General features: G+C 34.6%; 2 protein-coding genes and 2 long non-coding RNA genes across 11 annotated transcripts in view; 2 read left to right on the top strand and 2 right to left on the bottom strand.

The window, feature by feature from the left end:
- Positions 1 to 525: 525 nt before the first annotated feature.
- Positions 526 to 11,632, bottom strand: LOC101882070 (uncharacterized). 5 transcript variants are annotated; one of them, XR_015516747.1, is made up of 10 exons: positions 10,963 to 11,095; positions 6,997 to 7,133; positions 6,496 to 6,816; positions 6,110 to 6,415; positions 5,364 to 5,462; positions 3,170 to 3,300; positions 3,052 to 3,089; positions 2,871 to 2,911; positions 880 to 938; positions 526 to 778 (listed from the first exon to the last, which is right to left on the bottom strand). XR_015516747.1 is itself a non-coding variant. In XM_087295743.1 (10 exons), the coding sequence occupies exons 2-9, from the start codon at positions 7,052 to 7,054 to the stop codon at positions 882 to 884; spliced, it is 948 nt and encodes a 315-aa protein (XP_087151869.1). In that variant the 5' UTR covers positions 7,055 to 7,133; positions 10,963 to 11,632; the 3' UTR covers positions 526 to 778; positions 880 to 881. The 5 variants fall into 5 exon arrangements, 3 of the variants coding, with proteins under 3 accessions (XP_087151869.1, XP_087151868.1, XP_087151870.1); XR_015516746.1 differs by lacking the exon at positions 10,963 to 11,095 and adding an exon at positions 7,586 to 7,928; XM_087295743.1 differs by having other exon boundaries at positions 3,170 to 3,197; positions 10,963 to 11,632.
- On the top strand, positions 4,315 to 8,916 carry LOC141379094 (uncharacterized). The gene is made up of 3 exons (XR_015516796.1): positions 4,315 to 6,474; positions 6,757 to 6,822; positions 8,490 to 8,916. It is a non-coding gene; the product is annotated as an uncharacterized LOC141379094 (long non-coding RNA).
- sema4ab (sema domain, immunoglobulin domain (Ig), transmembrane domain (TM) and short cytoplasmic domain, (semaphorin) 4Ab) overlaps positions 11,102 to 27,977 on the top strand; it is a 70,486-nt gene continuing 53,610 nt past the window's right edge. For 2 of the 4 annotated variants that reach the window (XM_087295676.1, XM_087295677.1), the window contains exon 1: positions 15,004 to 15,300. The gene's annotated coding sequence lies outside the window, so the exon portion shown is untranslated. Of the gene's footprint in view, positions 11,869 to 15,003; positions 15,301 to 27,977 lie in introns of those variants that run through there. The other 2 variants (XM_087295679.1, XM_087295678.1) reach the window with 2 other exon arrangements.
- LOC141379093 (uncharacterized) lies at positions 19,412 to 26,368 on the bottom strand. Its single transcript, XR_015516774.1, has 3 exons — positions 25,253 to 26,368; positions 21,835 to 24,289; positions 19,412 to 19,566 (listed from the first exon to the last, which is right to left on the bottom strand). It is a non-coding gene; the product is annotated as an uncharacterized LOC141379093 (long non-coding RNA).

Raw genomic sequence — 27,977 nt, forward strand, 5'->3', positions numbered from 1 at the left:
CAGTTATAAGCCTCTGTGTATTTTAACTAGTTTGTAATAACTGACTTCTTTTATCTTTGCAATGATGATCGCACATAATATTTTACCATTTTTAAGATACTAATATTCAGCTCAAAGTGTAATTTAAAAGCTCAACTAGGTTAATTAGGCCAGTTTTATGGTAATTAGACAAATAATTAAAAAAAATATTGCTTAAGGGGGCTAATAAAATTTATCTTAAAATGTCTTTAAACAATTCACAGGAGAGCTAATAAATTTAGACTTGATCAAAAGAATGTACATATAGGTCACATCACGTATGCTAACACGACATTATAAGTATATTTCTGAGAGGAGCATGAAAAGTAGACTTAAAATAGATGGAAGAGTACTACTTACTGATAAATGTTTTGTTATACCACTATGAAACCATACTGTTTAAGTTATTATTATTATTATTATTATTATTATTATTATTATTATTATTATTAGAATGCAGTCAAAAACGTCATTTCATTTCAAATAAAAGTCACATTACTGAAAAAAACATTTTCAAATACACTTTTTATTAGAAAACTTTATATTTAAATAATAAAATACAGAGAACATAAATCACACAACGAACACAGTTCCTAACTAATAAATATTCATGATTATAGACACTTTAAAAACATTTAAAAATGTAGAAGTCAGGCAGTCTTTTTGTATAAAGACGCACATATTCACACTGTGTTTGAGATTGTAAACTTTCATTTCAGTTTTTTTTTTCCCAGCGCGCTCAAGCATTCCTTTCTTCAATCTGAAAAAAGAAAAATCAGAACAATAGTCACAAGGGCCTTTGAGAATTATCATTTAAACAGGTATCTACTGTTTAACACACACGTTCTGATTTAGTTTTACCTTCATTCTTTTGATGGACTCCCATCTTGTTCATGACTAATCAGATCCCCAGAGAAACCCTGCACAAAATTTAAAGATGAAAATTGATCTGTGGTTAAAAGCTGGTCAAAGAATTTGCTTTGTTTAAACATTTACATTTAATCTGCTGGACACAGTTGCATTTAGGATTTTTAAAAACACACAGATCATAAATAAAATAGTACAAATTCATGTAAATAACCCACTAAACCAAAACGTTAAAAATTGCTTAGAGACTTTGTTGAATATAACCTAGTTAACACATTCTCCAAAAACATTTAGTACATTTTTGACATGCGAGATGACACCAATGACTTATTCCATTTTGCGTTAATATGAAATTAGAGATACAGTCAGAAAACTAGAAGCATAAGCAGCACAATGATATTGCTAACAGTCAGATTAGTCATTATTACCGTAGCTGAAAACCTATTCATCAATTTGACAGCACACATGCTGCAAAGCTTCATAATGCAAACACAAATCACAAAACCGGCTGCAAATCCTCACAAAAACACAAACAGAATTTGTATTACTGTATGTTGTCCTTTTCATCATTATCCTGCTAAAAGGGCTAATTTATTTTTTTTGGAATATTTTGTTGAATATTATTCTTATCTGCAATTTATGTTGACCCTGTTTTAACAATGAATCAATGCAAATTTATTCTTATTAACCATGAACTTAGTAACAACGGTATTTATCTAATAACAATTCACAGTTAAATGTCAGTTTATTTGGGTTTTTGTGCAAAAGACAAAGGAATCGTTTCATCTGTGCTTAAATAAACAAAAACAAAAAAACTGACCTTCATGTCACTAACCACTGCCTATAACTGTTTTCAGTTCATCCCCTTTAAATATTTCCATTGTAGTCTGTTTGCATGTGTTGTAAGGATTTGCAGCATGTTTTTCTATTTGCTTATTAGAAAACACTGGGTTCTAAATGGTTCCTTTATGTTGTCCCAACACAAATCAATTAAGTTTATTGTTTTTTACAAATTTAAGTGGATTGAACATAAAACAATTATTTTTCCCCCAAAACTCAAAAATTGTGTTAATTAATTTAAATAAGTAGCTTGAACAAACAGCAAAAATCTTTTTTTGAGTGTGTGCTTGCGTTTCGAGGGTCGTGCAGAAGTCTGTCTGTGTGCAATGCGCATATGACAAAGAAGTTTAATTTATCTGCTTGTATTTTTTTTTCATGTGATGTTTTTTATACAGGTAATTGCAGTACGTTAAGCTCTCTCGGCCACCGTATATTCTACATTTTAGAATACTTTTAAAACAGGGTTTTACACGGTTTCACGAAGAGCAGATTCAATGACTTTCAAGGTCCTTTTAAAGCAACATTCATTTGAAATCAAGCACCTCTGTTATACATACCCCAGCATAATGCAACGCCATTAAAGTCCTTACTGTACTGAACATTTCACTTACACAAATTCTTCACAAATTTTGACTATTTTAAAAAGTCTTTTTCAAAGAACTTTAATAAAATGTGTTAGAATTCAATATTTAATGTTTTTTGTAATACTGATCAAATGTGCATTATTTATCAGTGTTATTGGACAAGATTTAAATTTTAAGTTTTTTAATTTTAGAATTTCAAATCTTTTTTCTTCTGTTTTTGACAATTAAGTACATCCATAAACAAATTTAATTTCAAATTTAATTCAAGCACTTTCAAAAACAAAATGTTTTATTTAAACTACTTCCGATGCCTTGAATGTTTATGTTTGAAATTCCAGTACTTTCAAGAAAACTTGGAAACCCTGTTAAAATATTCCAGAACTACTCACAAAAATGTTGGCCACTTTTATATTTTATCTTTTGGAACTTGACAGTAACTTTAGTTGTTAAATATTATTTCAAGCTTTATTACATATAGTATTTGAAGCCTGCTATTTTACTAAAGAGCAATAAAAATTATGTCCAGGAATTTTTTTTTATTAATTTTAGTGTTTCTCTTACCATAACAGATGGAAAATCTTCTTTAAGACTATTCTGTTTACCTGTTAAAAAGAAAAAAAACAAGACATATTTTGTATTAGCAGTTTTACCCTCCTGACTATTATTTTACAGCTATTATTCATGCATACAATGCACCATACTATGTTACATTACACATTTTTAGTTGAGAAAAGTATATTACCATATGAAATTTTGCGGTGAGCATCTTTTCTTGTGAGCCTAAAGAGGATAAAAATATTGTTACCTTTTATTCAATTCACAGTGTTGTTTATTTTATATGTGGAAGGTGTAATACTGACCCTCTGGACTTTCTGGTCACCGAAATATCTAAAAATTGTAATGAAGAATCCAACAGTAAATGTATGATATATTACAATAATAAGCCACGATGGTGATATAATCATTCAAATCCTTCATATTTTTAATTGATCTATAAAGAAACAAAGCAAAATCATTATGGTCTAGTCTAGTGTTTTTACATTTGGCCATAGATCAAAGATGAAAAAGGGGTTTTCAAGCAATAAGTAAATGAATAAACTAGTGTAATACAGCTTTATTTACCCTCTTTGTTCATTACAATATGTCCCATTTATTTAATGAATTAACTAATTGATTTTTTAAAGGGGGAAAATAGAACTATTATACTTTTTTATTTTGATTCAAAAGACACTCATTGAAATGTCAAATAGTGTAACAGCAGTGTACATATTGTACCAAACAATCTTGCCAGGTATTTAGAACAAGAATTATTGCATGGCATAATAATAGTCTTGATGCATTTCTGAGGATTACAATGCAGCCCTAAAATAATGACTGAGTAATTAATTAATTTTGAAGCTTCACTGAAGCTTTCCCACTAAACTTCAAATAACAAGGTTTTACTATTTGTCACAAAAATAATTTAATCATTCATGTTATAATATACAAGTGAAGTCAGAATTATAAGCCCTCCTGAATTATTAGCTCTCTTGTTTATTTTTTCCCCAAATTCTATTTAACTGAGAGAAGATTTTTCCATCACATTTCTAAACATAATAGTTTGTTCTGTAGACTATTAAAAAAAATATAGCTTAAAAGGGCTAATAATTTTGACCTTAAAACGGCTTTAAAAATTTAAGACTGCTTTTAATCTAGCTGAAATCAAACAAATAAGACTTTCTCCTGAAAAAAAAATATTATCAGACATACTGTGAAAATTTCCTTGCTCTGTTAAACATCATTTGGGAAATATTTAAAAAATCCAAAAAAAAAAAATCAAAGGGGGCTAATAATTCTACCTTCAACTGTATATTTTCATGTATCTTTTTTTCCAGGGTAAAATAACTTTCATTTTTACGCAAATATATATGTTTCACTGAATGGTGCATGGAATATTACTTCACCCATGTTTTTATTCATTTACTTCCACAAAAGTTATATGAAACATTTAACTTTACACTTTAACTAGTGTAAATTTAATGTGCTTTATTCCAAAACAGGACATCTCATCTTCGAACCAGCATACAAGCATTCTGAATAAATTTGAGCATTTTATTTATTTCAAAAAGTCCATAACGATCCAGACTTTCACAAGACTTAAATTCTAATCACTTCAATTCAGGTTTGTATTGCATTTATGTGATAGATAAGTTGTTGGTTCATTCCGCCGTGGTGGCTCCAGATTAATAAAGGCACTAAGCCGAAAAAAAATTAAATGAATGAATGAATAGCACATTTCACAAATAAATTGGGTATATGCACAAAATTGGGTATATGCACAAAGACTTTAAATTTTCAGTAACCCATTTCAAGCGCGTCTGGTTAACTGTTGTGCCATTACAAAATAGCAGTGTTTAGAGTTTGTTTTCTTTAAAAATCTATGATTTTCACTGCCTGATTGATATAAAGTGGGTTTCAGAATGTACAAGAAGCACTGCATTAAGTTCCATTGTTCCTTTCATTTAAATATGAACATTTATTTTACCACGGTATTGTCAATGAAGCTTCTACTCTTCCAAAGCAGCCTCACAAAAAAGTGCACGTTATACAAAAAAGCAAAAAAAAAAAAAAATCATTTAGTTAGTTACAACTTAAGTTAGTAATAGTTTAAAAAATTTTCTTTGGGGTTAATAACATTTTAACTAACTGTTTAACTGTTAGACTTGGACTTTATATAAATATGCTATCATAACCTGTATTAAATTTAAGTGATATCTATGTATATAATATACTTTTAGCAAATACATTTGCTATAAAGGTATCTATTTAGCGGTTTCACTTCTTTACTGTCATGGTACTTAACATTGTGGATAAATTATATGTTGGATGGACAACTTCACTAATTACTAATGTAAAATCCGATTAAGGCATGACCAGCATTCAGAGGCGGGTGTGAACTTTTCAAATTCAAAGTTTATCCAGTTTAAGTTTCATCTATTTGGAATTTATAAAAGCTATTACTTTTAGTATTTACAATAATAAATAAACCTAGGAAATCAGAATGTTAGATCTCACCTCGGTGTAACCCCACAGATATAATGATGGTTACTATTATTGTAAGAAGTGCTGCCACACAGCCGGCGTATAGAAGCCACGAGTGGACTGCTTGTCGCTCTGAAATATAAAAATAAGCAGAGAAATGGAAATTAAAATCTATAATACTAAAACAAAACCTAAAGGTGTGTAATGCTTTGTAAACACTGTAAAACTTGTTTTTTTGTGAATTTCTATTCATTATACACTCTCAGAAAAATTAAGGTCCGTATCAATACCTCAAGGGTACATATTATTACCTAAAAAGTACAAAAGTGTTCCTCTTAAAAATTTTTTTGCTACAAATATATACTTTTGAGGTACCAATATGGACCCTTTAAGTACAAATGTGTACCTTTTGAAATGGTACCATGCAGTGACAGTTAAGGCACCTTAATTTCTGAGAGTGTACAATACACTATTAAAAAATGTGTCAAATAACTGCATCAATTATAGATTTTTTACATTTATTTAAAAGTAACTAACAAACTAGATTTTTAACTCAACAGACTTTTGTACATATTTACAGAATTACATTTGGTTACTTTTCATTCAATCACAATTTGTCATTTCAAAACATTAAAATGAGTTTTCAGCTGTGGATTTTCTACAACATTGATAAAAGCTATCTTTCATTTTACTAAATTGAATTTAGTCTCAGCTGATTGATATTTTTGCAATATAAAAAATCTAATGCTATAATGGATGTTTTTACTTTCATCACTTACCGTATTGCTTCAGAGATTTAGAGAAGTTTTGGCCTTTATATTCAACACAGCACTGAATTTCCTCAGCTTCAGTCCACTCGTCTGCAGGAACAGCGAGATGAGCTCTGGTGAATTCTGTGGCTGAATCAGTGTCATTTGTCCAGGCTGACTCGGTCCATCCAGAGAGCACTTTCTCTCCAATCATCCAGAAAACCCGCACCTGAGATGGGACAACTCCTAAAACCAAACACTGGAGCTGGACTGATAGTGAATCAGCTTCTGGAGACCAGTAAAAGATGGACAGTTCTGGAACAGTTCTGGAGTCATCTGCAGCACAGAGCATCAAGACAAAATCTCATTTGTTTTATTGATGAGACAAAGAAAAGGTGATTTGAACTCAGATTTACCTCTAGTTACGATCACCCTGGATCCATTGCCGATCATAGCCATTGAGTTAAAATGGGAAATGCAAACATACAAGCCAGAATCTTTAGTAGTCAAGTTATTGAGAGTCAAAACACAAGAATTACCATCAAGACCAAGGACATGATTCTCATGGGGGCTTATCACTGTCATGAACTGACCAGTTCGTAGATTCAGCTTCTGCCATAATACAGCATTAAAGCAGTACTGAACTTTCTGCTCAAATGTGCATCTTAATTCTACAGAGCCTCCGACTGAGACATGTGCGAGTGCCGGAGACTGAAACTGGAGAAAGCCATTTATAGCTGCAGGTAAGATAACACAAAAGTTAGCTTAAAATGTTTCAGAATTGTGTATCTTATGTCTCTCACACACAGTTAAACTTTGGTATAATGTTAAAATCTTATATGCTATTAAATGAATACTTGTGATAGAATGTTCTTAAATAAAAATGCATGATAAAAATAAATATATCTAAAACTTACTTTGTGAAGCAGAAAAGCAAGAACAAATGAGCATCCAACCATGCAACCAGGTATCCATTTGAACAATTTCAAAGAGTCTGATGTACTGGTTTTGGCATTCTCAAAATCAAATGACAGCCTTTCTGACTGAACATGAGCTGCAAGGAGAAACACAAAAAAGCTAGAATCCCTTACAAGTCTCCAGGGGGTGGACCCTCAATGACTATAATGTAAGTCACTTGTGCAAACACTACCCTGGAAAGACCTGTCTACAATGCGCATCAATGTTCCCAATAGTCCGTAGAGCTCAAACTTGCAAACTAATTCAATAAGATTTTAAAATATCATGCTTCCCATAAAAAATAGCATTATTGGCTGATATTTACACATTCAGACTTTCTCCTTAAAAAAATTCTAAATAGCGAAATCATATTAGCAATCAATGACTATCAAAGCATTGCTCACAGTCAATTAAATTGTGCTAATGCTGATTTAAAGTCATTCTTACTCAAAATTTGAGACTAAATATTCAAAGCAGCGTGGTAAACAATATTAGGACCGTGTCACAAGTTGTCAATGAATGAATATACAAGCATAAAACCAACTTTACCTCAATTGCAGCGACGGCTTCATGTAGTGCTCTGTTACTTCATTATTATACAGTTCTTTATTCACTCTAGTTAATTAGCTCAGGGTTGCACCTATTTTAAAGGCACTATACAAATGGTCAGTGTATAACTATGATATTTTATATATGTAACTCTCGTGTGTTTTGATATTAATGTGAATTTACTACAGTGGCAAATGCTGTTTTGAGTCACTTTTCTGTTTTCCAAAGTTTAAATAGTTTCATGTTGAACCCTGAAATATTAAGACTTGAGAACTTTCCTTTAAAGACAGAGGCTTAACAAGTTCTTTGATTGGCACTGGAGTTATATAGCACCCTAACCACCCCAAAGAACAGCTGAAGAGACAGTTTGTGTATGCGTGCGTGCGTGCGTGCGAGGGTGTGTGTGTGTGTGTGTGTGTGTGTGTGTGTGTGTGTGTGTGTATGTGTGTGTGTCAGTCTTGCTATTACCCATATTCTCATATTTTAAATGTCAACATTAAATAAACTCAGCAGCCAATGAGGAGTGATTAAATATTTGACTGGTAACTTGACATTTGCAGAGACATTTTTATTTAATTGTGTGACTTTCTCAAAACATTATTTGCTTCAGTTCTTCTGTTCTGCAGTGAAAATACACAAAAATCTTGTTTAATGTTTTTTTTACCTCAAAAACCACTGGACTCCAAAAATCCTGGAGCGACTGATAACACATGAGTTTATAGATTTATGCTTATAGAGGTTTAATGCCGCAGGTTAAGACAGTATATTTCAGATATCATTCACAGTCACTGTTGCTCTACATTGGAGTGGCTTGCTTTGCAGTGCATATTTTCATTCAAAAAGGTCAACACAAACTGAGCAGGTGTTCTTCTTGTCAGTTGACTCTTTGTATGGTTGTTTGCAGTTAATCTGGATGCTGTGACTTGTTTTGATGTAACCACACAGGAGTTAGACGAAAAGCAGTGTGAGAAAGATCGGCCAGTGATGAACGCCCACACCTTCACTCACAAACATCTCTCTGATTTCTCTAGCCTGCACTTCAAAGCCTGTGCAATGTCATGTTTAAATGTCACTATAGAAATATAAATTCTACATTTGTCCGTGTGTCAGGATTACAGCTCTGTGTTTTGATTTTCTGCAATTAAGCAGAAAATCAAGAAGGAAAAGTGTTTCCAATTATTGTTTTATAAAGCAGGTTGTAATTTGTCTGTATTAAAGTATTAAAAACTGAGACTTTATTAGAGAATTTGAAATGTCTATATTTATGGTCAAAAATGCATTGTCAATATTGCACGTTCAATAAATCATGACACTAGCAGTTTGGTTATTTATAATCTGTGGGGGACAGTGTATGCATGCATCAAACATCCTGCTGAACTTGCATCTCTTTTAGGTAGGTCTAACCACACGGTATTCAGATGCGAGCGTAAAAAGGCTATATGCCCGCGCATTTGCATCATTGTTGGCATGCATTGTGGTTTTCATCACATAGAAAAAAAGCTGTTAGTGTTGCAGAACCCAAGATATGCGTAAAGTTGATCTCTGTGCCTTTTTTTACTCATATATAACACATATTAGAATTTAGCATTTAGCCAGGCGAGGCAGTGGCGCAGTAGGTAGCGCTGTCGCCTCACAGCAAGATGGTTGCTTGGTCGCTGGTTCGAACCTTGGCTCAGTTGGCGTTTCTGTGTGGAGTTTGCAAGTTCTCCCTGCTTTCGTGTAGGTTTCCTCTGGGTGCTCTGGTTTCCCCCACAGTCCAAAGACATGCGGTACAGGTGAATTGGGTAGGCTTAATTGTCCGTAGTGTATGAGTGTTTGTGTGTGGATGTTTCCCAGAGATTCCGCTGTGGCGACCCCGGATTAATAAAGGGACTAAGCCAATGAACTTTGTGCCATTCTTTAATAGACCCAAGATTACCAAAACCCACGCGAACATGGGGACAACATGCAAACTCCAAACAGAAACGCCAACTGATCCAGCGGGGACTCGAACCAGCGACCTTCTTGCTGTGAGGCGACAGTGCTAACCGCTGAACCACCGTGCCACCCTATAATAATAATAATAAAATTAGCTAAATTATCACAACCTCTTTAATATTTTTTAATGACGTTATAGCTTTTGAATTCTAAATTAATTAATCTTAAATTAATAATTAATAATAAAGCGTATAGTTACAATCTTCCAGTAAATAGTCTATAGCCTATTTCAAAGAAAAAAAATTAAAAGTATGACACACATACATTTCCAAACCAAACTTCTGTCAGTTCACAGAAAATCATTCGACATTTCAGTATTTTGTGTCCAAACCCAATATTCTATAGACTAGACACAGCTGTATAGTAATTTTTTTTCCAAAGAAAAAAAAAACTTTAATAAGTAGAATTTCCTTTTAGGCTAAAGCAGGGGTGCCCACACTTTTTCCTATAAAGGACCAAAAACCAAACTTGATTGAGGGCTGTGGGTCCAAGTTTAAGATACCAAACCGTATTACATTAAATTTGCCATGGGTAGGCCTAATTTTAAAGTCCTTTGCGTATTATTCGAAAATAACTAGAAATCATTGCTTTAAAACATATCAAATAATGATGCAGTATAATTTTTATCATTTTATAATGAACTTATTATAGTAAAAACATAAATAATCCCATTTATAACACAATGGAGTCCAGTGCGGAATACACTAGTCAAGCTGCTCCTGCCTTTGCCTTGATTTGTTTGTTGATGTTTTGTGCATCTGTCAAGTGAAAGTTTTTACATTTTTAAAAGTCTGATTCATTTACAACATTTTAGTTGGCTTTGTTTCTAGTCCCTTAATTAAACAAAGAAACAAAAGGGTATATTCATTTTTAAAATCAAGTCTCTGTTGAAGGCATTCGCCCCAACCAACTCCCCATCATTTTCCCTCTCTTTTCAGATGGGACGGCGAGCTAAAAGTTACCATGGGCCAACTTGGCCCGCAGGCTCTACTTTGGGCCCTTTTGGGCTAAAGCATCTAAAAGCGCTACATGCAGAGATCTGGAGTGTGTGCTGAGCTGAACTTTCTCCCCGAAACTATAGCCTACCTGAATTTCAACCTGAACAATGTACGTCTCAAGTGTTTAAACACACGAAAGAAGGATGTCAACCTCTCTCTATTAGCCTAATCAACATTATACCTATTTACGCTGCGGTTGCAATAGAGTATAAGAATACTGTACTTTTCGAATGACATGCCACATATGAGAACCAAGCGCACTGTTGGAGAGTAAATTGCTATTCCCATAACCACAACCAAGTTTGAATAGTTTTTCTTTAAAAATCACAGGCTAAAATAATTTAACTCAATATCAACAATAGACTAGGTTACTTTGGTGGTCTATAACAGCTCTTAGCTTACTGCATCAGATCATCCATGCTTTCCCAGTGATAGGTTGCAGCTGGAAGGGCATCCACTGTGTGAAACATATGCTGGATAAGTTGGTGGTTCATTCCGCTGTGGCGACCCCAGATTAAAAAAAGGGACTAAGCTGAAAAGAAAATTAGTGAATGAATGAAGATCATTTATGCGTCTTCTGATTTTTTTATCTGTAAAGTTTGCCATTTAATATGATCAAAATTAGGTTAATGTTTACATTTTATGTGTTAACAGCACACGTTTAATTTCAAGCACAATAATATAATTCTTGAGCTCTTTAGAAACGTTTCACAAACAATTTAAATCTTATTTCGGTTTGCACTGGTTGACAGTGCCGAAAAGCCAGTTTCGAGGTCGGCGCTAAGCCTCAAATCTTCTTTGCTCATATTACTAATCTTACCACCCGCTCCCCTGACCTACCTATTAAATCAGTGAAAGCTTGAGACGACAGTCTTGCGGAATATAGAACATAGGCTTGCTGCTGCATGAATAATTACTCAGCAAATGTTGATTAATTATATAAGTCTGGAGAGAATTAGAAAGCTGTAAAAGTATTTACCTGGTTCACATGTGAATAATGGGATATTTACCTACTGCTTAAACAGAAGGAATGAACAGACGGACCAGGTGCGATGCAGGACAACTCGCGCCTTTAGGGACGAGTAGTCTTTAGTGCTGCTTTGTAGAGCTCAAATTTGATATTAAGCATTTGTTATCGTGGGTTTGGTGAGTTATAGTGTTTCTCAGAGATAACAAATGTGCCTTTGAGCGGTTATTGTTCAAATGACCGTGGAGGATAAGTTTCAGCACTTTGGATGTCCTTTTGATTCGCAAAGGAAATACTCATTGGATTTCGAACAGCGAATTTGCTGTCTTGAAAAAACTCAGGTAAGAGAATAGTTTTCAGTTTCACGTGTAAAAGAGTTGTCTATTGCCTAAAGTGCTATAATACATTGTAACATGTTAAAAGCTTGAACAATGCGTATAAATTGGATAAACGTTGCACATTTATTTTACAAAAAATTAAAGGTTACATTGCCTAATGTAATTATCCACTGCACTTGTAACAAACTAGCTTTGTCACGTATGCCTTTCTGGTTTGGCTAATACGTGACATATTCCTGTTCAACGTGTTCAGATATGGTCAAACTTTGACAGTCTGTTCTGTTTGTTTAAGTTTACAGAGAAAAATAAACGCTCATCAGCACAACTGACAGCAAACCCCTCCCTCATGTTTGCACTATAGACACCAGCATTGATAGAACAACTTCAACATTTAACCATTGTATCCCCAAGGAAATGTTTGTCAGGTTTATATTTCTCAATGTGTGTGGAGAATAGTGGTATTAAACTGATTGGGAGAATTATTAATTTGACCGCAAATAGGTAAACAAAGAGAGACAATAGCATGATAAACACTTTTTACTTTAATAAGACAATATAGGCCAAGGCTTCCCAAACTTTTCAAAATAACAATATCAGTGACTCACGACCCTCACATTTCGGAGAGGTAGTTATAAATATACAAACATTACACACACAACAATATAAAAACCTATAAAAAGCCTATAAAACACGGGCATAATGACAACAGTGCAACAGTCTAACAGTCATATAATTTTATAGTCATTTATTAATTTGTTTACTTTAATATTAACCTCACCAAAAGAGACTGATGGGCACAACGTTTTCAGCACAAGTCTATTTTTGGTTTACATTTGGAGACCAGCACTCACAGATTATTCTCAATGTTCTGTTGTAACCTGTATTTATTTTTTAATGCATTTCATTGACATAATGGTGTCAGAAAGTTTATAAAATCAATCTGCTGCATCTGACTCTGATGCTATTGCCGTGTTGTTAAACTGACGGAAACAAACCAATCCTATGAAAAAATAATAATTGAAATTCATTTGCGTTTTGTTAATTTTTATGTAACTATTAACTACTATTTTTATCTTCTGTGGGTTTAGGATAAAATATGGTAATTCTAATAGTTTAATAAAATGTATGTGACATTTGAAAATCACCAAAAGACCCATTGTCATTGTCCCATAACCCCCAAGGGTTGTCAACCCCCACTTTGGGAACCACTAGCCTAGGCTACAGCCTAGTTAACCATTGTATTAAGATTGTAATTATAAAACCATGGCTCATTTTGATAAAGGTTGTTTGAAGAAGCCAAAACCAACCAAGGTCATCTCAACATTAAACAATTTTTACTTGGTGAAGATTTTTTGGGGCTTTTTTGTTTGCCAGCCTTCATAGTAATGTAATGTGTGTTTATATAGCACATTTATCGTGTACGGCCATACACCCAAAGCTCTTGACAATCATAAGGAGGCTCTCTCCACACCACCACCAGTGTGCAGCATCCACTTGGATAATGCAATGGCAGCCACAGGACAATGACAACAGGGCGCTCACCACAAACCAGCCATTGATGGAGTGGAGAGACAGTGATACAGCCAATTCGGTAGATGGGGATGATTGGGAGGCCATGATGATTAAGGGCCAATGGAGGGAATTTGACCAGAACACAGAGGTTATAAAACTACTCTACGAGAATTGCCATGGGATTTCTAATGACCACAGAGAGTCAGGACCTCAGTTTAAGGTCTCATCCAAAAGACGAACATTTCATCCACCCCTAAAAGTATTTTTTATGGGCATTGAAAATTCATAACCAATAAGCAAGAAAAGCGGCTTAGGACCCAAGGAAATCTGAAGGCCCCCAAATAAATACCAAAAAGTATAAATGATACTATAAATTATATAAAAATAGTTTTCTATCATATTTTGTACGGTGAAGGTCTAAACATTTTTTAAACGTAATTATTACATCTGTGCAAATGTGTCCCCCACCTTCAATTATGCACCAGTCTAGCAGTCAAATCAGTAAGGATTTAGTGTTAAAAGCTGAATACTTCATTTGTTATGTTTAGTTATAAATTTATCTTAAGAAAACAAATTGGTTCAAAAGTTTTACAAGGTGCTTTAAGTGTTATTATTAATTTGCATTAATGTAAAATGTAGAAAATGAGATTAAATGATATAAGGAAAAAACAGCTAAGTAATAATAATGAAAAAATTAAAGTACAAAAGGTGCATTTTAGAACTTTTGGGCGCTTTGGCTGTTATTGCTTAGAGCCCCAAAATCACTAAATCCGCCCCTGCTGGCACTTTGAATAAAACAAACACCTATGAGAAAAACAGAACCAATAATCATGGTTAGGGGCATCTCGGTGGCGCAGTGGGTAGCAAGACCGCCTCACAGCAAGAATGTCGCTGGTTCGAGCCTCAGCTGGGTCAGTTTCTGTGTGGAGTTTGCATGTTCTCCCCGTGTTCACGTGGGTTTCCTCCGGGTGCTTCAGTTATCCCCACATTCAAAAGACATGCGGTTTAGGTGAATTGAAAAAGCAAAATTGGCCATGTTGTATGTGTGTGAATCCAAGTGTGTATGGGTGCTTCCCAGTGTTGGGTTGCAACTGGAAGAGAATCCGCTGCGTAAAACATATGCTGGTTATGTTGGCAGTTTATTCTGCTGTGGCAACACCTGATAAATAAAGGGACTAAGCTAAAAGAAAATAAGATATTGAATCAATGAATAATAATAATGCCTCTTGATGATTTAAGAAAACTGAACATTTACAGCAATGGTGGGCTATTGATATAGTATTGAGGATGGTTTTTGTCAAAATTATTATTATTATACAAAATAAAAAAAATCAGACATATCTTGACTTAGACTGAGTAAATTAAACTTATTTTTTTAAATAAATGTAATATCAAACATAATATTCACATGACCTTTTCTATTGTATAAAAGTTTTAAATAATAAACGTTATTAGGATTATTATAAGGTATCTCACTATAAAAAAATAGATATCTTCTAAAAAACGTTCTTTTGTGGATCTTAAAAGGATTATTCTACATGGAATTTATGGCAACCCCTTTTGAAGACTTTGTATTTGATTTTATTTTTTCTCTCTTTTTACGGCTAGATGGCGCTGTTGTATAGTGTAGGTGAAGCGTTTTTGGCTTTGCTGCCGTCTACCCGTGGGCAAAACGGCGTTTACTTATCAACAGCGTGGAAACAATAGAGAGAAGCAAGCTTTTACATGAAGACGAGCTGCTTATAAAAAAACGAGTTACTAACGTGTTACTAACCACAGACTCTGCGCTTCAGAGTTCCCATTATCTGGAGTACCAGCGTCATCTGGGAGTTCGTCAGAAATTGTTGTAACCTACACAAACGAGAGACTATCATAACAACGCTGGAGCCAAACATAACAGATCCAGGAGAAGCACATTTTGATGTGAGTACAGCCGTTAAATCGTTGCGCAGCATTGTGAAGTTAAATAAATGTGTCGTGCAGTGTGTATTTAAAGATAAAATACGACAAATCCTGAAAGCTGAAACTGCTGAAGTGGGCGATAAGTGATAGTAAGTTAAAGTATGTTTGAGCTGAGCGTGAACGGTTAACCAAATCATTTCATGCAAAGTTGAGCTGTGAACTTTACATCATGTAACAAACATCGAATATGTCCGGGTGGTTTAACAACGTTTGTTTAGTGACCCTATTTAGATTTAAAAAAAAAAAAAAAAAATGAGAATGAGAAAGAAACACGTGCGTTTCAACCTCGCCAATTCAGGATGTGTTTGTCATTCTTGGGTGACTTGATTACAGTGAGTTTTCTTAGTGTTGAAAAGTTTAATTTAGTTTGCGGTGTGGTGCTTTTTGAACATTTGTTCACAGTAGATACATCAAGAGCACATTTTGCTCATTTGTGAATGTACATTTCCTTTTTAGAATAATTTGCTGGCTGATCTAATAAAGTTCAGATTATATCACACTGGTGTTTTCTTGCAAACTGTTAGCTGGACCTGCAGTGAAGTGCAAGTATGCACACTTGATTACTTATTCAGTTCAGTTGGGGTTTGGCACTGGGTAAAGTAATTACACGTGGCCTGTCAGTGTTGACTAACAGTCATCTAAAGACAATTTAAATAATTTAATAAAAATATTGCATTATTAATATTATTATTATATATGTGATGCATGGCATCTGCACATCCACTGCCTCTATTTTTATAGTTGTTTGTATGCTAAGAAAGCTTTAGATTTATATTTTGGTGAAGTGCAATTAATTTCTGTCTGAAAAAATAATATACAATAATATAACCAGCTTTTTAATGGTAAACTGGATTTTAAACAAACACACAAAAAAATGTGCAGTTTTATACTGCCCCCTCACACATCGATTACTCTAGAACAAAATTTTAGAGCATCATCACACTGGCACACACACTCACACACACTTCATCACAACCCCACTGCTGCCTGGCAATCACATCATCTGTAGTCATGGCAACTGGGCATGGAGATGAAAGCTTCCTCTGGGAGAGTCATTCTCTTCTCCTTCATTGACTCAACGCTTTTCCTCTGTGAACTAAGACGTGTTACCTGCTTGCACGCAAATGCCACCATGGTTTTTCTTCAGAGAATCACTGAATTCTCACCCTAATGGATTTTCCGCTTCATCTCTGAATAAGGCTTATGTTGGTGGCAATACCCCTCACCCCCCACCCACTCTACTGCTTTGTTTCTAAATGATTGTTTTTGTGCATTGTAATGATTGCAATTTGCTATCTCAGTAAAGCACTCTTTCTTACATATTCTCATTTTCTTTTTGTTCCTTATATCTTACATAATATACAATTGTTTTTATATTTTATTTTTAATATAAATGCATTGTGAGGTTTGCTTTCTGTGGTTTCATTTTGCTGTAGAGTTTCAATAATTGATAAACATATTTTTTAAAAATTAATGTAATAAGAAAAATCCTGTGATGGCAATAGTACAAATACTTTAGTATACATTACAATAATAAGAATAACTGTCCTTTTGTTAAGCCGTGACGTGGGATACTGTTTCTGGGTCCAAGCCTCTACTCATTTGAGTTGAGAAAATATTAGTTTATGACATCTTTTTAGTCATATGACACACTACATATTACCCCCCCCCCCCCTTTAATTTTTTTCCTTCTTTAAATATTTCCCAAATGTTTAACAGAGGAAGGAGATTTTCACAGTTTGTCTGATAATATTTTTTTTTCTGAAGAAAGTCATATTTGTTTTATTTTGGCTAGAATAAATGCAGTTTTAAATTTTTATAAACCCTTTTAAGGACAAAATTATTTGCCCCTTTAAGCTATATTTTTAAGACTGTCTACAGAATAAAACATCATTGCCTAATTACCCTAACCTGCCTAGTTAACCTAATTAACCTAGTTAAGCCTTTAAATGTCACTTAAGCAGTAAATAAGTGTCTTTAAAAATATCTAAAAAAAAAAAAAGGTTAAATACAAATAAAAAGAAAGCATACATTTCTTTTGTCCTTTTTTTTTAAAGAAAAGTTCTAAGAGAGGGTATTATAGACTTCCTATTCAGTTCGATAGAGCGCTGGACCTGGAAACCGCTTCACGCTTAACAAACGGGTGAAATATGTGTAATTGGCCTAAAAATGTCATTGTAGAATAGTCAGAAAAAAAAATATATTTTCCGGAAGGGCTTCATGATGTGTGCTGTCTGTAGACATAGGGTATAAATAAGTTTGACGTTTAAGAATTGATGAAAATCCAACAATAAATTATTTAGTAATTAAATAAAAATATATAATTTTGTATTTCGTTACTTGCATATTCAGGATATTTATCAGTTCCATTTTTGAGGAACACAAACAAATCTTCTGAAGCAAATGGCAGACTTTGTTGTCTGATTGCCTTTCAGGTCTTGAAGAAATTCAGGAGAAAAATGTCATGCCTGGTCATAATCATTGTTTGTTGATCTCTGATGTACTCGTTCACATTCCTAGTAGTAAAACTTTAGATCTCAAGGAAAACGCTTCTAACAGTAAATACTTTAGTTTAGACAGGGTCACTGACAAAAACAGAAAAGTTTAGAGCTGACAAATATTCTTGGGTTAAAGGGTTCACCCCTAAATGAAAACTACCCTATATGAATTACTCTACCTCAACCCATCCTAGGTGTATATGTCTTTGTTCTTTCAGACAAATCCATCCAGAGCTATAATAAAAGTTCTCTTATTAAAAGTTCTCGTAATCTTTTAGGCTTTAGAATGGCAGACAGTAGGTGCTAAATTTCTTCAGTCCAGGGAGGGGGAATAGGCCTTTAGTAGTGAATAAATGCATGTTAAAATAAAAATATATCTATTTCAAAACTTATAAACACTGTGCGTTCTTTTCTGGTGGATGTGCAGAAAACAGAAGAGTGGCCATGATTCAAAGTATAGCACGTTTTGAAAACATGTTCCAGAGTCTGAGATCTGAAAACGTGTTTTTGTATGCCAATTAGGGATGCAACGATTTAGGGCTGGACAATAATTCGATATTAATATATATCGCAAAAGGTTTTTTTTTCATGATGGTGATATGATTTTTATATGATTCTTACACATTTTATATGATTTTTTCCGGTATTTCGATATACATTTGCATACATGTTTATTAAATAAGATCTTATACCTTGAATCATTTGTCACTGAATGACTTTCCGTGCTCAGAATGAGCGTGACGTCACTTGTGTGATGATGTACATCACAGACATGCTGACACAGCCAGTGCTCAGAAGTTGCTTAAGCTGCTCTGTTGCAGAAAGCTACAAAATGAGTGCCCTGAAAACAGATATGGGGGAACAAGCTTCCACAAGTAAGAATGCAAACGAATTAGTTGATGAGAGAGGAAAGACAAATGCAGTGGTGTGGATGTTGTTCGGCTTTTAAGGTTCCGATAAACTTATAGTTTTGGTGCTCTGCAAAATGTGCGGGAGATTGGTGCTGACTAGCAGCGAGAACACATCAAATCTGTTCCGCCCGATAGAACATACAGAGAGTCAGAAGCAATGCCAGAAGATGAAGCATCATAAAAGTTTAGGTCAACCTGTCGCTTCACCATCCACCGTCCTGACACCAAACACAGATGGCTAGAGGCGCTGTGTAAGATTTAAATTAAACTTTACTTATCAACACGTAAATATACATCTATAAATTACTTGCATATAAAGCTATACTATGTTCAAACATGTATGAAACTTGCGCATATATAAACATAATGCATGCATACACCCACATACACACACAGACATATAAACTTGGTCCTCGCATAAACACCCAAATTAACACACACACACACAAACTCGCTGCATGCTTGTAACTCGAGCAAACTTAGAAAATAAAATTCACAAACATATTTATCAGGATAAATTTAATACGTACCTCGGTTTTTTAACGCGGTTTTTGGTTTAGTTCGGGTCTCATGGCTTGACACGTGTTTTTTTTTTTTTTTTTAAATTATCGAGGAGATATCCACGTGTTGTGCGATAAGTCGATATATTGATTATTGTGTAGACCTACAGGTTCTGGTCAGAATCTTGGCAGCAGCGTTCTGGATGAGCTGCAAGTATCTGACTGTCATGTTGGGAAGTTCAGTGAGGAGTCCATTACAATAATCCACTCTGCTGGTGATGAAAACATGAGCAAAATTCTCTAAGCCCTTACTGGAAACTAGGGTTGTGACGGTGAGGAAATTTCCCCACCGGTTAATCGACATGTGACAACACCGGTAATAGCGGTATCACCGTGGGAGTGGGCATTTCTTGATTTCCTCTTTTTTTCTGCTTTTTAATAGCTTATAAATGCGTGCTATAATACTTTCACTTTCAGTTTTGCGGGAATCGCTAATTTGCCGTCAATTGTTTGAATGGAAGAAAACAAACATCCAAAAAAAAAAAATCCCTGTTATTAAACAAAACATAACTTTTATTAACATAACGAATAAAACACAACAATGCTACAGGCTGAAAAAACTGTGGAAGTTGGAACCATACAAATAACAACCATAATGCCTATGTTATATATTAACAGCTTATATGAACAATCCGTTTATAAAATACATTATTAACGAATCTATAGGCTATTAGAACAAACCGAATATGAAATATGATCCTTGCATAATGATCACAACTAAACAAGCGAGCACTCATTTTATATATAAACTATATAAAAAATGTTAAGAATTGGAACATTATGTAAAAAATCTAAAGACTACAGGCTAAATAAAAGCACCTCGTCAGAGCTAAACATCACCGCACACGTGTCAGTTTACAGCTTCTGGAAAGATCAGACAACCTATACAGATCACACAATCTCAATAAACAACATGTAAATGTATAAATATTTCGATAAGTATTTTTATGGAATATTTATAACTATATGATCTTGCTTTTTCGTTATATCGATACAACTTTGATCTCTCTTACGAACGGCAGTTACAGGCGCAGCATAAGGGCTTGCACTGTCAGTGGCGGAATACACACAGCACTGGCAAGACTTTTTATTTTATTTGTTGCAGATGTGCGCGTTGTTCCATTAAAAAAAAATACCTTTTATTTTTTAAATCTCTCAAATTAATGTTGTCTATCGAGTCCCTCGGATTGGAGTTCAGTGCGCAGTAAGACTATTGACCAACCGCCCTGTTAGTTTAAACACTACAGGTCCACAGCTCTGGTGTGGTATGAATTACATGTTTGAAATGACAGCGAGACATGCTACGTTCAGTTTTTATTGTAAAATATACATTACAACCCAGTACACAGTAAAATAATGTTTTGAATGGCTTATCTATTGACTGCGTATATAGCCGTTAATTAAATAGGCTGAGCACATTTTTATTAATATTAAAAAACATTAATACACATTAGCCACCCTTTGATTTTTTTCGTTTACGTATATTTTTATCAAACGAAAAATGCAATGAATTGTTAATTTAAGTTTTCATTTTATTAGAATTAATAGGCCTATAATTTATAGGCTACACAACTCATATATTTGGCTCCAATTGCGTTTTTACAGATATCCTACCAATAGACTTTTTTTTTTTTTGGCTCAAAGACATTTATGCCTTTTAATTTCAGTGGTGCATTTTGACAGATTTCGTAAAGGCTTCAGCTACTCTACCTGTCAGCTGCACCTGCCTAAGTTTTGCAACTTGACTTGTGTTGCGGCTCAATGTCTGAATGAGAGAGAGAGAGAGAGAGAGAGAGAGTAAGAGAGAGAGAGATCAGTACTCAGATTCGATGTGTGGCCGCACGTCTCAGTTACTTTATTGCAATTTTTAATATTGGCTCATCTAAATAAACTTTTCATATATTAAAAGCCGAAATATTGCCAGACAGAAGAAGCAACTTTCAGTTTTTGAAGAGAGCTGCCTCAATTATAAAAGACGCGCGCACACACAGGATGCGCTCTTGTCGGCCTATTCATTATGTTTTTTTTTAACATTAAACACATAATCAAGTGGAAAAAAGAACAGTTGAACTTCGGAAAAAGTGCTCACGTTGCCACGATGTTTCTCTGTAGTTGGAATGTCAATGGCACGGCATTGCTAAATCACTCTTTTTAATTAAAAAAAATAGATATTTGTTGTTAAACATTAAAAGATGATGGTCGCGTGATTTTTTTAAAATGAGAGTATGCGTTGCGTATTTATGGCCATTGATCTATAATATTGTGTATAAATTAGTTATGTTTCCAGATACTGCTACCTTTGTCAAGCAAAGTTTGCAGATTGCCTCATTAACATCTTCAGGTTCTCTTATGCATTTGGTTTGAATCCAAAAATATTGCCAAACAGGCGCTTTTGCATTGCGTTTTGACAATAAATCGTCCGCCATCCTCTTTAATGTAATGTCACCGGTGTTGCGTCTTAACATCGGTATCACTGTCAACACCGTCTATCGTGGCAAGCCTAGGTTCAATTTAGGCACCTCCTACCACAGTTATGCTGATGACACTCAGATCTACATAGCCTTATTGACAAATTACTTTAGCCCTATTGACACCCTCTGCCAATGCATTGATGAAATTAACAGTTAGATGTGCCAAAACTTTCTTCAGTTTAACAAAGAGAAAACTGAAGTCATTGCATTTGGGAATAGAGATTCTCAAGGTGAATGCCTACCTTGGCTCTAGGGGTCAAAGAACAAAAAATAAGGTCAAGAATCTTGTGCTTCTTGTGATTCTGGTGTCAGATATGAGTTTTTATAGTGTCAAAGCAGTCAGTAAATCAGCCTACTATCATCTCTAAAACATAAATTAAATGCTTTGTTTGAACCTTATACGGAACTCCACATGTCATGAGTGTCCACCCCGACCTATGGTCACCTATACTGGCATGGTAACCTCTTCCTGACTATTTCTAAAAAAAGATTGGAGAGTTCTTGCTTTGTGTGGATAAATGATAAACCTTGTGGCAATTTAGCTTGTGTACCGTTTTAGGAAACAATTAGATTGTTTTGACTTGTCTGTCTGTGACAGATTTGAAAAAACTAGTGTAACTTTGTTTTTTGTCAAAACATTGAGAACTTACTTTAGTTAAAAAAAGTCTCTGTTCTGTCATTTTTTAACACTGTACTTCAATCTTAAATCTTTGCTTTGTTAAATGTCAGATTCTCCATGTGTGGTCGGACCTGCTTTGATTATAGCTCATTTTTCCCCCTCAGGTATTTCCCTGGTTATATTGACAAAGGATAATATTCTTGATCAGGCGTCAGGGAAATGTCAATTACGTAAGATATTGGAAGGATTCCTGATGCAATATCTTCTTATAATGTATTTTAACATTTTCAGCTAGGCTTATCAAATGTGGATATGTAATGAATGTCAAAGAATGCCTTATAATTTGTCCATTCATCATCAGTTATCTATCCAGGCTTATATTTATGAAGAACGCTGTATGGTTTTTATCTAATGTGACAGTTTCAACAATTTTGCATTTTTTTACACAGAGATTGTAATGGGACATTTAAAAAAACTTTGCTACCCTAAAAACAGTTATCAAAAGTTTTCAGGCCACTAAAAACTCTGTTGTTGTGTAAATAAAGAGTCATGCCACTTAAGAGAGTTTTAGTTAGGAACAATGTTGTGTAAACTATGCAACTGGACTTTTCCACAATGTGAAACACAACCTTCAACTAACGAGTGAATGGGTATACAGCCTACATCTGCTTTTTTGAATCTGCAATTGGATGTGAAAAAACAAATGATCCAGCAAATAAGAAAAGGAACTTTCGTGAGCCGATTTAACTCTGTGAAGTTTCAGTCTGAATCAAGTAGTGCTCATTGAGGGAAGTTTTATTGCCTTTCTGCACCAGAAACTTGTAATTTAAATTCTATATAGTTTGCCAAACACCTCTAGGTTGAGGTATGGAAAGGCTTTGAGTCTACAGGTTGTGTTGTAAGGTTTGTTGTGCTTATATCAGCCTTGCGTGACTCCCTACACGAGAGGTGTCACCTTTCAGGCAGTACTGACACGAACGTATTGATGCAGGAGTTGTGTATTATTTATCAAGTTTGCTGTAGGCATTTTCTGCACGTGTCATCGACAGCTTACTTCAGTTCTCTATTGAATATTTATGATTTTTATATAACTGTATCTTATGATAGCATCATATTTAGATTTTCTTATGAGGGACATGCAGAAAGTATGAAGCTCAGTGGCATTATTGTGGGCATCAGAATAGGGTATTAGATTTAAATACATGCTCAATATAAATTGTTAACAGTTAGTCAACAGTTATAGTGACTGAAATAAGCGCAAGTATAAAGTTGGGTGTTGAAAATGTTCCGGTTGTAAGGCATTCATTCATTTTTTTTTTAAACCAGAAAAAAACATTTCACAACTGTCCCTAATTTGACTGTGGTGTATGTTTTTGTACCTGTTCGATCCCACTCTTACCTGAACATAGAATCTCTTTGTTAAACCTTTACAGAGACTAGTCCAGGAGTGGAAAATAAAATATTTTTTAAGGTCTTCAAGTATCATAATCATAATTACAAAGCAACATTAAATTTACAAATAGGAAAATTGGAATACTACATAATGAACTTAAGTAAAGGGCCATATTGTTTGAACCATAGTTTAAACACAGGACTGTACATTAAGATAAATATTTTAATGATTTATAATTCATAAGTTGTTATTTGGTTTCATAGTTCTGTAATTATTTTCTTTGTTTTATATTTGTTTTATTTCAAACTTGAATGTAATGCGTGAGATTGTAAGGACAAACACCCAACCCTGAGGTACGAGTTAGCCTGGGGTAGGGGTGAAGGTCCATGAATATTAGTCCATGCCTGTTAGCTTTTCACTCAACTATAGCCAGGGGTGCATGTAACTATTTTGGTGCAGTATTCAAAGGAATATCTGGAGACGACACTTATCATAGCACTAAGGGTGTCACGATCCTCCAAATCCTCGATTCGATTACATTTTCGATTCTAAAGGCACGATTCGATTCGATTTTCGATTATGAATAATTAATTAATGACCAATTAATTATTTGTAGCCTACCGTTTAAACTACCAGACCTGCATGGTCTTTGTTTTACCGATAAACAAATCATACAGTAATTGAATAAAGGCAAGATACACACATAATTACCACCTGTCAATCACTTTTTCTGTGGGACTCGTGAATAGGCAGTGATCTGTGTCGTTATAATGGCGTCGGTAAAAAAGACGCACAACCAACAGGAACCAGCCAACAGTATCTGAGGTGTTCGCTAAAATGACAAAGTACAAGTGAGTGAAAGATTAAAGCAGCCCTCTGACTGCCTGGACCTGCTGTCTCAAGCTCATATGGCTGTGTGTGCGTCTGTGTGGTCACGTGATGTTTCAGAGGTAGAGAGGAAGGAGGGCTGCTTAGAAATGCTACAAGCCACTGTGGATGTCAAATCGTTGTCGTTCTAAAATGCCATTTAAAAACAAAGATAGTGTAAATAGGGCCTAAGTATGTACTTTTCGCGAGCGGATTTGCAACGGGGGCGGGTGGAGGATCGCGATGCCGGTGTTGTCTATCGGATGAACCGTACGTAATACGTACATAGCAGAGCTTGCAAAACTGTGTTTTTTTGTCGACAACACAACGTTGTCAACATAACTCACTGGAAATCCAAAATGCTTACACACCGGCGACTTCATTGAAAGAGGAGAGGGTTTAAGTTCTGTCGACGGGTCTCCTGCTTCTGCAGTTTAACAAGCACTTCAACAAGCCTGTTTCTTTTCCCGCTTGGCAAGCCAAGCTGATGTGACATGGGGGCGTGGCAGCATCGACGATTCTATTTTTTGATTCGATAATCGAAATTGAGCATAAATTTCGACCGATTTCGATTAAAAATCGAAATCGTGACACCCCTACATAGCACCTGTCAGATTATGTCACATAAATCAGATTAAGACTTTCAGTGTCCAATGATAATTGTTTTAAATAGCGATTACAATTATGACCAATGTTATCGTCATTATGATTTTTCCCATAACTGAACAGCCTTACACCATAGCATGTAACGGCAATAGCAATCAGAGAATTTTTAGGGATGTGTACTCAATGGTTGGCACTTGGCAACTGGAATTATTCAGCTAAAAAAGATAACAAAAAAAAATCACTTTAATTGTTTTACTGATCAAGAGAGAAGACAGAATAATGTTTACAGAAAAATTACATATTTGATGACATGCCTCTGACTTTATAGGTTTATAAGTAAAAAACTAAATTAGAGACATAAAGGACCCACATGGTCTTTCCTTTACCCATAACCAAACCATAATTAAATAAAGTTACAAACAAATGACCGGGACTCCGGCATGAATAGGTACAGTGATCTGTGTCATTATAATAGCTTTTCCCACAGCTGGTGGAGGAGATGAGAGTTCGATTGGAGTTCACTGTAGTGCATAGATATTCATTGTTTTCACTGCAAAATCCTCACCGCTTGCGCGGATTTAGGAGACATTTATGCAGAATGCATCTTTGCATCTAAAAACGCCAAACACAGCACTCAGGAACAGATAAACTGTTGTTATATAAACTTGCTAAAGTAAAAAAGCCCGCACTGCTTGCCCCGCCTTTGTGCTCTTCTTATTGGCCCACTGCTCTAACTGAACGCAAATGATTGGTTTATATCAGCCATAAATCACTCAGTCAATGTTTTCTGCCTTCAGATGTCAGGAGCTACAACCGCGAAAATGGGAAGCGCTGAGGATGAGAAAATAAAAATAACACTGACAGATTTACCCACTGTTACTAATATCTTATTACACATCTTATTAGTGATCATGTGCTGAATGTTAATTTGCCTTTTACCCTATTCCAAGAGTGGAAAAAGACTTCCAGTGGCTTCAAGTCCGCTATGAAAATGACTAAAGCCATTCACTGTAAAGTCTGTGGGATGGGGTTTGCAGGTAACAGCCTTTGCCACTGGATCTACACATTTTAAGTTTAAGAGGTGCTGTATAATCCTTCATTTAAACAAAGACCATGCGGGTCTGGTAGTTGAAGCAATAGGCTACAAATAATGAATTCATTATAAATTAATTATTCATTCATAAATGCAACGATGATGCCATCGTCCATCGCGATGTTTCACATTAGACATCGTACGATGCCAAATTGGTCAAAATTGCCCAACCCTAATGTTTATCTTAAAGTACTGTAGTTTTTCCCCATATGGATATCTTCCCGACATCACAAAATAACAGATGGAAGCATACAAAAGCGTGTACACATTGTTCACATGATTATTTATTCATTTTTTTAAAGGGGAAAAAGTGCTTCACAATAATAACCGTCTAGTTTTATCGCAAGGGTTGCCTTTTATTTTTGTTCAGTCGATGAACTTGCCATCAACAAACATTCAACACTGAACACTGAACACTGCATCTCGATGTTTACACTACGATTGTTTATTCTGCCAAACCGCCAGTAAAGACTTGGAATATTGCAAAACAAGACGGAAATTTCATTGCAGCGATTACATGGCAGGGTACTATTGATATTCTCCTGGATTTTGTATAAGTGTGGTGGTGTTTGTATCTGATTTTTATAAAACACCTTAACATATTTATACACACAGCTAGGCCTGTATATATTATTTATTGGTATTGTCAAGTGAATTATGACATTCAAAAAAGTTTGTACATATGGATGTTTTAATGAATGTTTATTACATGCCACGTTTTCTTCCATTTTTCAGCCAGTTTCTTAAACTTTCTTCCCTTTGTAAGCAAAAAATTTTTGGAGTCTGTAGAAGTCTAAAAGCTGTTTGACATTTCTTATCTTGTTCGATTTAAGCAATTATAATCAACATAACACAGAAAGATTTGGATGTTCCGATAGTGATTCTTATGTAGAAGAATCACTTCCTGCCCTCAATCTGAATTTTGTGCGTCATCAATGACGTCATGTGAAAACAACCAAGAGTCGTGGTTACTGAGTACCAACAGATTTAAAGTGGTGCTCAGACATTTTCTTATCTCATATCTCATATAGGCATAGTTTTTACTAGACCCATGTTATCATTTGTCAATATTAAAAAATATATATATCAGACAAATGCAAGCACTCAGTAGAGCATGTTCTTTCTAGTCTTCATTGATGACAGTGATGTAACTGCAGAAATGATGAAGGCTATTGTACTGTCTGCAATTGTTCTTTTGGAAGCCTTTTTATCAACATTTCTCGGCTGCACACATTTTGACAGGCAGCATTTCATTTACACAACGACGATAACAGAAGTAAATGCAAGGCTTGTTGTGCCAAATGTGCCCTGATAGATCACTAAAGCTGCTTTGTGAACATCAAGGCCATTCATGAAAGAAACAGTTTGACATTTAAGTGTAAAAATGTCAAAAAGTGTAAATACACATTTTGGCCATATTGACTGAAAAACCTTGTTCAGTGTTCAGCCAACTGCTTCAGTTTTGTTTGTTTTTGGCCTTTTTTCATTTACAGTATCTGTATTTTTATATCATTATCTTTAAATCCTAATAATTGTTATTAGAATAAATTTTTTTTAAATGTAATTTTGTTTTAAATTATCAAGTTTGACGTGTGAAAAAAATAAAATAGCACAGTGGGA

This window comes from Danio rerio, chromosome 19 (assembly GCF_052040795.2).
Source record: "Danio rerio strain M-AB ecotype USA chromosome 19, GRCz13ab, whole genome shotgun sequence".
Lineage (NCBI taxonomy): Eukaryota > Metazoa > Chordata > Actinopteri > Cypriniformes > Danionidae > Danio > Danio rerio.

Excerpts from the sequence above, each read along its gene's own strand:
- LOC101882070 (XM_087295743.1), bottom strand. The coding sequence starts at position 7,054 with ATGGATACCTGGTTGCATGGTTGGATGCTCATTTGTTCTTGCTTTTCT. Across the intron at positions 3,198-5,363 it reads ATCTGTGGGGTTACACCGAG|ATATTTCGGTGACCAGAAAG; the intron begins GTGAGATCTAAC and ends TACAATTTTTAG. Across the intron at positions 2,912-3,051 it reads TCACCGCAAAATTTCATATG|GTAAACAGAATAGTCTTAAA; the intron begins GTAATATACTTT and ends TCTTTTTAACAG.